The 12,622-nt window shown below is 58.9% G+C and overlaps 1 protein-coding gene across 1 annotated transcript; it reads left to right on the forward strand.

Annotated features, from left to right (window-relative positions):
- The first annotated feature begins 1,100 nt into the window (after nucleotides 1-1,100).
- On the forward strand, nucleotides 1,101-11,781 carry NPTX2 (neuronal pentraxin 2). Its single transcript, XM_068969562.1, has 5 exons — nucleotides 1,101-1,526; nucleotides 3,219-3,435; nucleotides 8,383-8,627; nucleotides 10,416-10,595; nucleotides 11,554-11,781. The coding sequence occupies exons 1-5, from the start codon at nucleotides 1,101-1,103 to the stop codon at nucleotides 11,779-11,781; spliced, it is 1,296 nt and encodes a 431-aa protein (XP_068825663.1).
- The last annotated feature ends 841 nt before the right edge of the window (nucleotides 11,782-12,622 follow it).

A 12,622-nucleotide genomic window follows, 5' to 3' on the forward strand; every position in this document is an offset into this window, starting at 1 on the left:
GTCTCTGTTCCCTCCAAGAATCTGAGAACAGCGTCTCTATCAGGGACACTGGACACGGTGGGCACCCTGTTCCCGAGGGTGGGGCGCTGTTTCACCACGTTGGCACCATGGCGACGACTGCGGGTCGGATCACCCATGTGGCCCAGGCCTTGCTGCGAAGATCACCACCCGGCGGGCTGTCGCCGGGACCCGCGCCAGACAGTCCTGCGAGTGGCCTCGTGACTCTGCGCCCCAAGCTGGACGGAACGTGGCGCGAGGGTGCGCGGGCGACCCCTCCTCGCCGTCGGCATCTGCCGCCTGTTTCTGGTCCCCGCAGACCTGAGAATTCTTTCGGAGACGGGGCTGCGGACGCGACCCGTCGTGCCTCTCTTTCCCGCCTTTGGGGTGAGGTGGCCGCGGCCCCGCCCCGGGTGGCCCACGCCGGCCGCGGGCGGGCGGCGACGGCAGCCCAAGGTTCGAGTCCCGCCCGGGGCGCCTCCTCATTTGTGAAACGGGGGTCGTCCCCGCCCGGGAGCTGAGGCGACCGCAGAGCGAGGCCTGGCGCCCTCAGCGCCGCCTCAGGGGCCGCCGGGGCACCAGGGGGCTCTTGGCTTATCCACAGCCCACGACGCGGGAGTCCGAGGGGGCGCCTGGACTCGTCGGCAGAGGCTCCTGAAGGCACCCAGGACCTTTTTTGGTTTTTTACCTCAGCCGTCCCCTCCTGAGGGCCGCGGGCCCCAGGCTCGCGCCCCCGGCTCTGGCCCACGCGCCCGCCGGCTGGTACGCCGCTCGGCGAGTAGGCGCCCCCGCCCCGCCCCTGCGTGACGCGCGCCAGGCTGGGCCAATCAGAGCTCGCGGCGCCGCGCCCCACGCGCCGGGCCCCCCGCCCTTCCAGCTTAAGAAAGGGCGCGCGGGCCCGGCCGGGTCAGAGCGCGGAGCCGGACGGAGCGCGTGGCTTCTGCGACGGCGGGCGGCTTCCGCGGGCTCCTGCGTTCGCGTTGCCCTCGGGCGGAAAGCCCGGCTGCAGCCCACCGCGCAGGCGCCCCCCGCCGCGCGCCCCGACGGCGCCGGCTCGCCGGCCCGCCCGCGGACGCTGGAGTGAGCGCGGCGGCAGCGGCGGGATGCTGGCGCTGCTGGCCGCCGGCGTGGCGCTCGCCATGGCCGCCGGAGCCCAGGACGGCCCGGCGCCCAGCAACCGTTTCGTGTGCACGGCGTTGCCCCCGGAGGCGGCGCGCGCCGGCTGCCCGCTGCCCGCGATGCCCATGCAGGGCGGCGCGCTGAGCCCCGAGGAGGAGCTGCGGGCCGCGGTGCTGCAGCTGCGTGAGACCGTCGTGCAGCAGAAAGAGACGCTGGGCTCGCAGCGCGAGGCCATCCGCGAGCTCACGGCCAAGCTGGCGCGCTGCGAGGGGCTGGCAGGGGGCAAGGCGCCGGGCCGGGGAGCCTCGGGCAAGGACACCATGGGCGATCTGCCGCGGGACCCCGGCCACGTCGTGGAGCAGCTCAGCCGCTCTCTGCAGACCCTCAAAGACCGCCTGGAGAGCCTGGAGGTAGCAGGGCGCGGGGTCCCTGGGGGGACGCCCCCGAGGAGCGGGGCAGAGGAGGGGCGCGGGGTCCTGGCCTCTGGGCTGCGCGGGACACCGCCGCCCGGGCGCGCTCGGACGCCAGGCGAGCTGGGTTTGGGGTCAGGGGCGCTCTCGGTCTGGCTCCGAAACTTGCTTGGCTCTCATCCCTCCTCCCCACCTCTTTGCTGGAAGGAAAAGGTTAAATTCCCGCCCACCCCACCCAGCCGTGCCAGGCCTGTCAGCTGTGGGGCCATTCACTCCCCGAGGTCCAGCCTGGCGAATGGGGACGGCCCCCTCTCTCTCTTTATAAATCTCCCAGTCTCCCCGAGTCGGACGCGCTCCTAGACCTTGTCTCAGGGGACAGGGAGCTTCCGCGGGAGGTCAGCAGCCCCGGGCGTCCGGTGTTACCTTTTATAAATCAAATTCGGCTGGACCAGAGCGGGCGGAGGCCCCCGGGTCTCGGCGGAAGGCGAGCGTGGGCGGGTCACGGTTCACACCAGGCGCACCTCTAAGCTGGTTAACTTCAAAGACGCTGTCTCCCAATTGCGCGCGCAGATCCTAGGGTGCCCCTCCCGGTTGCTCTGGGGGAAGAGACCTACCCTTCTCGGAAGGTGTCTGCAGTTTGGAACTTTGAGAGAAATCTTCATTTAATTTCCATCTTTTACTCTCCGCCCCGTTTAAGAAATGTGGATGTTTCTGTTACACACGTTCACAAAAATACTTCTTAGCAAAACTAGATTTCAATTACAGGTGGTAATTATTGCAAAATTATTTGAGAGTTTCCTCTGGCATGATGGCTAAATACAGTATTTCCAGCATCTGTATATCCCTCGATTCATTATTAATAAGAGCTAACGTTTCTGGAACACTAAATATGCGCCAGGCATATTATCTAATTTAACCCGTGCAACAACCCGCCCTCCCCCCCAGGCAGATCCTATAATCTGTTTTACAATTTGGAACACTTAGAGGGAGGGGTAGACAGCTTGCCAAAGACTGGTGGCTAGACAGCAGCCGGCATCCTCCAGAGCCAGCAGAATGGTAGAGGAATAAAAGAAACAGGAAGTGAGGATTTAAAAGCAGCATTAAAAGCAAAGATTCCTGGAATTCAGACTAGCCCTGTTTTAGAGTTCTTATTTTCCGGTAACATCTCTGCAAGCATAGTCATGCACTTTTGGGCCCTACCGGAACTTGGAGGTTGCGGGGGTTGGAGGGAGCGGGGGTGGGGGGGGCGGCTAGATGAAAGCTCGTCTTCCTTGAGGACCATTTGATTACCTCTTTAAAAAAATAATCCTAGCTGTGGTTTGGTCCTTACTTGGGAATGATAGATGTTGGTTAAATTTTTGACTTTTTAGTGAGAGGAGGAACACAGCTTCCTGAGAAGGGAAATGAGATTCCAAATTTAAAATATTGCAGCAGAGTAATTGCTGTTCGACTTTGAAATCCTTTCCGTACCCCGCCCCCCCTCCCGCGCGCGCGCACACACACACACACACACACACACAAATGAGTGAAATGCTCCCGTTCCCGCCATTGGCACGATTTAATATTCCCATTTGGGAAGCTTCTCCCTGTGTGGTGGGGGCCATTAGAGCTCCATTTCACAATTCGTTTTTAAACTGGCCCTAATACTTCTCCTGCCTGTGCCCCCTGCCCCCTTCCCTCCTCCACCGAAAGCACCAGCTCCGAGCGAACGTGTCCAACGCGGTGCTGCCCGGCGACTTTCGGGAGGTGCTCCAGCGGCGGCTGGGGGAGCTGGAGAGACAGCTGCTGCGCAAGGTGGCCGAGCTGGAGGACGAGAAGTCCCTGCTCCACAACGAGACCTCGGCTCACCGCCAGAAGACCGAGAGCGCCCTGAACGCGCTGCTGCAGAGGGTCACCGAGCTGGAGCGAGGTGAGCGCCGGGCTGGTGTCTCTGCCGCCCCCTGGCGGCCGTCCATCAGCCGCCTCTCCACCCCCTCCCCCTCAACACCCCCCCCCGCCCCGCCCCCAGCCCATCGTCTCCGTACTTGGCTGCCGTGTAAGGGGGTGAAGCGGGGCTCAGAGCAAGGGAGGGCAGGCCCGGAGGAGCCCGCGGCACTGCCATCTTGCCCCCTGACAGACACGGCCACTTGGGCCCCTGAGGGAGTGGTCACTGCTAGACCCCTGCCTGGTCACTCTTGGCGGGGAGCTCTCCTGAATTTGCTCGGTTCTGAGACTGCTCTCCCGTCCTCACCTCTGATCCTCCAATGCTGGGGGCAGAAAACCACCTGACTGCTTACCATCCCAGCCGCAGCCCGCCTCTCCCTCCTGCCTCTCACCTCTCAGGCCAGGTGTTGCTGTTTCAACCTGAGTCATCTCGTGGTGCACAAAGAGTTGGCCCTGTAGGCACTGGTCAGAGGCTCAGTGGAGATGGACGGGGCGCTGCTAGCGGCTGGGAGGGTCCTGGTTTTCATCACCTGTGCTCAGACCCCGTTTTCAGCAGTGATTGTGGCCCTGCCTGCCTGGTGGTTCCTGGCTGTTTGAGCAAACAATCGGGGTGACTGACAACAGCTGTCTCTGGAATTAACCCCGTCCCCAGCCCCACTGGCATTGTCCATGAATAAGCAAGACGCTCAGGATCCGCTCGTCCAGTCTGATTCCTGACCTCCTGCCACGCAGGCATTTCAGTCTAGACCCTGCAGCGGACTCTGAGTCTCTTTCTTTTCTCTGCGCAGATTCTGGTGGGTGAGTTTCTCCCACAGGAAACAGGAAGGGAAGGGATCAAGGGGCATAGATCATTCAGACTGTGCTGGGTGTGAAGTTTTAGGTTTGCTGGTTGTGGGTATAGGATTATAACCTTTCAAATGCACTAACCCGACAAGGGCAGCTTCTGATGACTCAGTTGTATGAATTGGCAGGTGAATGTCCAGTGGCAGAATGTCCGCGTACTCTTCCAGTCACATCGGCTCAGCTGGGCCAGATGGAGGCATCCAAGGAGAGAGTATTTCTGTTTCATTTGATTTAGTTGTTTTTTCAGCAACATCCCCAAAGTCAAAGGGTTCCTTCATCCCTTTCCTGCTCTCTTCTTCCAGGAAAGCCTATTCTTCCTTCCTTATCATTATTATTGCACTTGGATTCTTGAGTTTGAAAAAGCCCTCTCTGCCTCACCTCCATTGCTGGGTGACCAGGAAGCTCCTTAGGTCTCAAAGGCCTTCCCCAAAGGCAGAGCAGCTGCAACTTAGCTCTCTGTCACCGGGCAGGAGGAGAGGAAGGAACCATTGGGGCCAGGGATGGGTGGCTCACCTTCCCTGGCCTAGCTTCGCCCTCATGGGACCTGCAGGCCAAGGGAGCGGGCACACGGCAGTTACTCAGTATCTTGACGGGAGGGGATGGCTGCAGAGTGAGGGGAGGGCTTTGTCAGAGACCTTGGTGGCCCTGTACCTCGCTTGGCCTGGTGGCTGAGTTGCTACGAGGAAGTGAGTTAATGGAAGCGGGTTAGTAGAAGTCTACTGAGTTCGAGTGTAGAGCCAGGACTCTTGTTATACCCATTTCATAGATGAGAAAGAGTGCTCCAAGGTTCTCAGCCAGATCTGTCATCTGTCTCGGGGAGAGGGGGTCGAGGTGGGGCCCAGGCCACCGGCTAATGGACGGCAACAGGCACATAACCCTGCCCCTCCCCATCTTGTTCTGTGACTCCAGGGCGGTTCTGAGTTTCACATGGCTTCCTCCAAACTCCTTCATCGTGGCTTTGGCCACCCAGGGGCTGCCCCTTTGTGACTCTCCCCCCCGACCTTGGCGTGTCTGTTCGCAGCCAGAAAGCCACAGTCAGGGCTCACCTCAGCCAGTCTGATTCCTGTACCCACACTCTTGGGTGCTGTGGGAAGCCTGCCGAGCTCACCTGGCACAGAGGGGAGGTCCGTGTCCAGACCAGAGCTGGAATCCCCAGGGACAGGGCCATTCTTGCAGAGCCTGCAGACCCTGGCAGTGAGCAGTGGCTCAGGGTCCGCTGCCTCTCGACCACTGGATGAGAGCTCTGGAATCCTGTGCTCCACCCAGCCCCGGGGTGAGTCTTTAAGGAAGGTGATCATCTGTCTTCTGAGCAGTTCTCTTGTCTGTCATATATGTGACAGGTGTGAGCAGAGATGTAAGCTGCCAGCCCCCAAATGTACCATGAATGTGTTCCTTCCAAGCACACTGTGTTCCTTAGAAGCATCCTGCTGAGCCCAGGGGAGACGGACCTCAACCACACACAGAGGGGGGCCCTCGGGGTTCTCAGGCCTTCGGTGCACCATTTCCTGCCTGTTAAGTGCCTGTTCTGCGCCAGATGCCGGGCTCTGAGCTCCACGTTCTGTCTTCTGTAATCCCCGCGACAACCCAGTGAGATGGGATTTGGTGAGATGAGGGACTGAGTCAGAGCTGAGTGACACCCGCATTCACGTGGCCAGCAGACTGCAGAGCTGGGGTGGTGTTAGGTGGCGACCCCTAAGGACCAGAGTCACGGAGGCTGCAGCCTGGAGCGGCACGTGGGCCTCAGCCCTGCTGGGTGGGAGGCTCCTCCTAGCCCAGTGCTGAGCTTCCAACCTGCGTGTGGATGCTCCTGCCGCCCAGGTTCCAAGGGTGCTCGTTTTCTTTACTGGGAGACCTGCTCATCTGTGGGGGCCTCGGGACTCCGGGTGCTCCAGCCAGGCAGAGCCCAGCTCAGAGCGGAAGTAAACACTGGAACCCTTGTCTCTTAGCCCCAGGCTGCTCCCCATCCTTGGCTTGTCAGCTACCTGCAGTCTCTGATTTATCGGTCAGGCCCTTTAATTCCTTAATTGGTTTTAACTAAGTTTCCTCTGAACCTCCAAGCTGTTTTATATGAATAGAGGGCGCCGGCTTTCAGGGTATGGCCGCCCCTTGGCTCTCCCAGCCCTGATGGAACCAATCTGTAATCACTGGGCTAACGATATTACTGACCCCGAGCCTGATCAAATTAGCAAGCCTGCCCACCTGCAAGGAGAGAAGCCATTTCTCTCTATTAGATAATCACATCTCATGAAAACACAAGCATTTGTACATTAAGTATTTGCAGCTGCATGTCTTGGGAAGCACAACTTCCATTCCTGGCTCTGTCATTTATGGGCTGTGTGACCTGGGGTAAGTTGGTGCCCTTCTCTGAGCCTTGGTGCTGCCACTGTGCAATTTGCAAAATCAGGGATCCAGGACTTTCTGGATCTCTCAGCTTTGCTTCAGCCTCACAGGGGGCCCGTCTCAGCATAACCTCTGGCCTGGCCCTGCCCTCAGCTTCCCCAGGCAATGAGGTCTTCCCACCCCTCTGCCGGTGCTCCACAGCCTTGGGAGGTCGGGGGGATCAGGCAAGACTGCATAGTCAGCAGATAGAAAGAAATACTACATGTGAAGCTTAGACTCTGATGTTTCTACATTGCCCGTTCCAGAGAGGCTGGAAGGGTGATGGTGGGCTGTGCAGCCTTCCATGGTGGAAGGTCCTTGGGTGGCGTGTGAGCTGTGGCACCAAGGGGCTTCTCTCACGTGTCTGTGCTGCTCACTGTGGCAGAAAATGGGTCTGGGGTGGGACTTCCCTGGCAGCCCAGCAGTGAAGACTTTGCTTTCTGATGCAGACAGTGCAGGTTCAGCCCCTGGTTGGGGGAGCTAAGATCCCACACGACTCATAGCCAAAAAAACAAAACATAAAACACAGAAACATTATTGTAACAAACTCAATAAAGGCTTTAAAAATGGCCCACATCAAAAATCTTTTAAAAAAAAATGAAACTGGAGGCTCGTGGTGGAGAATGGTTCATCCATTCTGGCTCCTATTCTACAGAGCAGGGCAAGGAAGGAGCAGATTTCATTCACTAGTGACACGGGCAGTGTGGTTCCAGGCCGAGGGAGCCTGCCTGTCTGACGGAAATGAGGATCCTCTGGCCCCTCGTCAGTGCTTAACAAATACTTGTTGAGGGAGTGATGGACATTTAGGTTCCTTCTCCGGCAGCATCTGGTCCCCAACGAGAGAAGTTTTTGCTGTGACGGTGCAGAGTCTGCAGTCCGCTGCAAACGCTGGGATCTGTGATGAGCACACAGGGGCTTGTCCTCTGTGTGTTTAGTTACGATGTTGTTAATTTTGAGCTTCAACCAAAACTGTACAGAAAATGACTTAGACCTATTTAAGAGTTTCAGTTGTTTGCCAAAGGTTTTGGAAGTGCCACATGCTTGGGGACAGCCCCAGGTAGGCCCCAAGGGATCAAGGCTCAGGGCGGGTGGGCTCACTACAGTGGGTCAGGAGTCTCTGCCTCCTGCTGGAAACAGGTCAGTAAACTTGGTTTTCTCTCAAGGAGGGAAGGGCAGGTCCTGAGCAAAGCAATTCACTCAGGGATTTAGTCCAAAAGCCACTTCTGAGTTCAGCTGTAGTGTCGAGTCACGGGTGCCTGACTCCTTTACCTCGGGCGGTGGTGATTCTTCTGGGGGAGAAGTGACAGGGACTCATTGGTGGATGAGTGTTTATGGGGCGCTGGGGTCCCGCCTCCAAGCCCAAGTCCAGCAGGCCCCCGCCCAGCCCTACTGAAGGGGCCGAGATTTCTAGGAAACAGCAGAGGCAATAGGACATGGCTGAGGAAGGGTATTTTGGCTTAGTTTAACCAGAAGGTTAAATCCAGCGTGCCTCTTCCCCCTTCCTCGAGCTTCCAAGAGCAAGGATGTGCCCGTTTCCCACTTCAGCACCTTGGACAGCAGCCAGTCTGTAGCAGGTGCGCTGTGCTTGGGGGACCTGCTTGCAGGGAGGGGGTCCAGGTCAACTGCTGCTCTGGGCTGTGCTGGTTGTGGGGAAAGAGAGGGAGGTGCTCACACGCTGTCAACCCCTCCTCCCCATCCCGCCCGCCCCCAGGCAACAGTGCTTTCAAGTCGCCGGATGCGTTCAAAGTGTCCCTACCCCTCCGCACGAACTACCTGTACGGGAAGATCAAGAAGACACTGCCTGAGCTGTATGCCTTTACCATCTGCCTGTGGTTGCGGTCCAGCGCCTCGCCAGGCATCGGCACCCCGTTCTCTTATGCTGTGCCTGGGCAGGCCAATGAGATCGTGCTGATTGAGTGGGGCAACAACCCCATCGAGCTGCTCATCAATGACAAGGTGAGCCCACTGGGAAGGCCCCCACCCTTCCCCCTATCCCAGTGGCCACCAAAGTTGGGATGTTGCAGGAAGTCTGACATCTGACCACAAGGCTGTCCTCTCCCCAAAGGGAACAGTTTGGCCCTGACTCAGTCCCACTCTGGGCAGGTGACCAGGCAGGGGGCAGGGGGCCAGGCAGCTGTAGCTTGTGGGATCCAAGCGGTAAGTCCCACCAAGAAGCCGTGGAGGGTCCAAGCACAGAGGCCACGAAGGATCAGAATGAACTGCGCCTGCTCGGGACAGCCTGAGTTTTCAGGGGCCCTCAGGCCAGTCAGTCAGGGCAGTTCCCCAGAAATAGGGGAGGGGGTGTGTGTATGTGTGTGCGATTGTGTGATATTTCTCATGAGCATGTCTTTCAGCAGGTGGCGGGGGGGCTTGAAATACATTTACATACAGTAGAATTTATACTTTTTAGTTCAACCAGTTTTGACAAATGCATAACTGTGTAACCACCACAATTAAAATATAAAACAGTTTCCTCTTTCCCCAGGTTTCCTCCTTGCCCTTTTTTAGATTGGAAGATAATTGCTTTACAATGTTGTGTTGATTTTCATTCCCTTTTATAGTCACCTCCTGCTCCCACCCCAGCCTGTGGCAACCACCCATCTGTCTCCTGTCCCTCCAGTCCTGCCTTTTCCAGAGTAAATGTCCCTTTTTGATAGACTGGCTTATTTTGACATTCAGGAATGTGGTCTCCTTAAGAGATCAGCTCTGGGCATCTGTAGGACCCTCCTGCAGCCTCACTTAAATGTAAGGTGGGCTGCACATCACCCAACAGGCAGCCTCACATTCTCCTTCCTGGGGCTGAGTGGTGGATGGCTGCACAGCCCTGGAGGGCTCGCCAGGCACTCGGCCCCCACCCTGCCTGTCTCTACTGAACTGCTCTGGCTGGAGTTGTTTAACTGGGAAACGCTACAGAATCCACCTGAGGGGCTCCTTCCAGCAGTGACCACGTCCTTGAGCTGGGGATTAATTGTTCTAAATAACGCGCATGGATGAAGCAGAGCCGAGAGCCTTGTTTTCCTCTCGGTTTTGATGTCGTGTAAACAACCAGTTCCTGGGAGGGAGCTCCGGGTTGCTAGGACACCAACAGTAACAACATGATGCTTGATGGCAGAGCTGGTCTGTAGAGGACTTACAGGACCTCAGGGAGATGGTGTGGGGCAGAAAGGCCCTGTGTGCACTCCCACCCTCCCCCTCACGCTCACACATAATGGTAGGCGGCCTGCCCAGGGGGACACACACACACGTAGACCCCCAAGTGTCACGATGGCTGTTGGGACCCTACTAGCAGAGTGTAGATGCCTTGTCTGACTGTTTTCCAAAGAAGTTGCCCAGTAGAGCTCTGACTTCCCTTTGGGTTCTCCAACGAGAGGTGTTCAGAACAAGCATAGGAGCAGGGAGCTGTCCATCTCATCTGCTTGGTCTGCACAGTATCCCAGACCTTCAGCCAAGCCGGGATCCAAGCGTGTCCAGTCGAGAGCAGGGCCCCCCTGGGCTCAGGGGCTTGTACCCAGGCTGCCCCTTTCCCCTTAAGAGTCTGACATATGTGGTGTCTCCAGTCCAAGGGTCCCTGTGAGCTGGCAGGGTTGGGCGTGTTACCCACAGAGCAGAGGGGGGAGATCAGAAGGGACCCCCCCCCCCCCGCCGTCCCCGATGAGAGCGGCAGTGGGCTCAGGGCCTCCAGTCCCCCCAGGTCCAACTCCTGGGAACCCCAAGGGGCCCTTACCTGCACGTTGCCACCCGCAGGTCGCCCAGCTGCCCCTGTTTGTCAGTGACGGCAAGTGGCACCACATCTGTGTCACCTGGACGACGCGGGACGGCATGTGGGAGGCCTTCCAGGACGGGGAGAAGCTGGGCACCGGGGAGAACCTGGCCCCCTGGCACCCCATCAAGCCGGGCGGTGTGCTCATCCTCGGGCAGGAGCAGGTGAGTGCGGCGGCTGGCCACGCAGCACACAGCTGTCTCCCTGCCGGGGCCCTGCCTAGCCTTTTGCCTGCCAGACCTGGCCTTGGTCACCGCAGCATGACAGCCAGGCTGGACACCTGGGGTCCCTGCCGGCCTAGCTCGGGCTGTCCTGTGGCCTGAGGGGGTGAGGGCGGGGATGGGGACACGTCCTGCCCTTCCTAGCAGGGACCAGGTTGATGTGGTGGGTTCTATAGATTGTAGAGTGGAGTCTGTCCAACACAGGCAGGAGTGTCCCCAGAGCCCCAGGGACCCCAGGCCATCTCTGGCCCTTTGGCCTCTGCCTGCCACTATATTGACTCAGAATGCTGGGCCCTGGCTGGTACTGGCATCTTCCAGGGGCTCCTGGCTCAGGGTCATGACCTTGATCCCCAGCACGGCCACCTGGGGAACCACATCTATGGTTGAGATGGGTCAGGGGCTCAGAGGCCGCCCTCAGAAAGCTTGCCCCTGGAGTGGAGGGCAGAGAAGAGTTCACATCTCAGCCCGTGTTTGGGGTTTGCTGGTGGAAGTCAAGGGAATAGACCCCGGTCCTCTGGGGGGCCTTGAGTCGGGGCTCTTGGCTGTCTCCACACCCCACCCACACACACTTCCCTGTTACTTCTCCCCTGGGAGGGGCTGGGAGTCGAGCGACCCAGGTCCAGTTCCAGTTCAGGGAACTTGGAGGATCTCTCTCATTAGTCTCCCCTCTGTAAAGTGGGGTGGTTTGAGTCACGCCCTCTCCCGGGCCTCACGAGCCCTAGAGCTTTGGAAGCAGCAGGACTCAGTGGTCACGGGGTGCCATCTGAGTCAGGGGAGTCTGCCCCTTCCCCACGTCCCTTCCAAGCTGGCGCTCCCCTGCCAGGCGGGTCACACGCCTGGGAGAGGGGACAGACACGTCCGCCCCAAGCCTGCCCCCACTCACTCCGTCCCCCTTCCCCAGGACACGGTCGGCGGCAGGTTCGACGCCACGCAGGCATTTGTCGGGGAGCTCAGCCAGTTCAACATCTGGGACCGCGTCCTCCGCGCACAGGAGATCATCAACATTGCCAACTGCTCCACGAACATGCCAGGCAACATCATCCCCTGGGTGGACAACAACGTGGACGTGTTCGGAGGGGCTTCCAAGTGGCCGGTGGAGACCTGCGAGGAGCGTCTCCTTGACTTGTAGCCACCCGCCCCTCTGTCCGGGAGGCAGTGGCTGGGCCGTTCCCCTCACGCCCCCGGTGGAACTGCGTGCAAACCTCCTGCCACAGTGGGCGGGGGGCCCCCAAAGCCCCCTCCCAGAGCATCTCTAAGCCTGAGGCTCTGTGGCGGCATCTGTCACCAGCTTATCTGTTCCAAACCATGATTTTGTTGGTTTGGGGCGGGGAGGAAGCCCTGAGCCGCAGGTGGACGGATTCCTGACTCCTGCTCAGAACCCCTGTAAACGCTAGTGCACCCCAACCCTGCCTGCTCTCACGGATCCCTGGTGTTCCGTGTGCGCTGTCTGTCCGTCCCCTTCGAAGGCTGTGCATCGTCCTGCCAGAGTGGCTGTGTCCCTTGTGTGTCACGTACACCCTTGCTGTCAGCTGAGCACGCAGCGAAGCCCCTCCCTTCTCCCCCTCACCCCTCAACAAAGGGCCTTTCCCTTGGTGTTCTTTACGCTGTGAATCTTTATGTCCCAGGAACTCCTGAGCTTGCGGAGGAAGGCAGGCTGTTCGGACACTGCCCTGACTGATCTCCGAGGTGGGGGGCGCGTCCATGGCTCCAGGGAGGGGGCTGTGAACGGGAACCCTGCACACAGAAGGGCCCGGGCCATTGTCCACCCGCCCTCTGTCAGCTTGCCCTCTGACCCACGCTTTGGCGGAATCCTGGCTGGCTTTGAAAGGTGTCTTTTTCCCACTGGTGCCAAAAGTTCAGTTGCAGCTTTTACAACTATGCCATGTGGTTTGGGGAATTTATTTTTTTAACCGCCCCCCCCAAAACAGAAAAGAGCAGCCATTAACCCACTCCCTGCTTTTCAACGGCTC

This window comes from Capricornis sumatraensis, chromosome 3 (genome assembly GCF_032405125.1).
Source record: "Capricornis sumatraensis isolate serow.1 chromosome 3, serow.2, whole genome shotgun sequence".
NCBI classification, from domain to species: domain Eukaryota; kingdom Metazoa; phylum Chordata; class Mammalia; order Artiodactyla; family Bovidae; genus Capricornis; species Capricornis sumatraensis.

Excerpts from the sequence above, each read along its gene's own strand:
- NPTX2 (XM_068969562.1), top strand. The coding sequence starts at position 1,101 with ATGCTGGCGCTGCTGGCCGCCGGCGTGGCGCTCGCCATGGCCGCCGGA. Across the intron at positions 1,527-3,218 it reads ACCGCCTGGAGAGCCTGGAG|CACCAGCTCCGAGCGAACGT; the intron begins GTAGCAGGGCGC and ends CTCCACCGAAAG. Across the intron at positions 8,628-10,415 it reads AGCTGCTCATCAATGACAAG|GTCGCCCAGCTGCCCCTGTT; the intron begins GTGAGCCCACTG and ends TGCCACCCGCAG.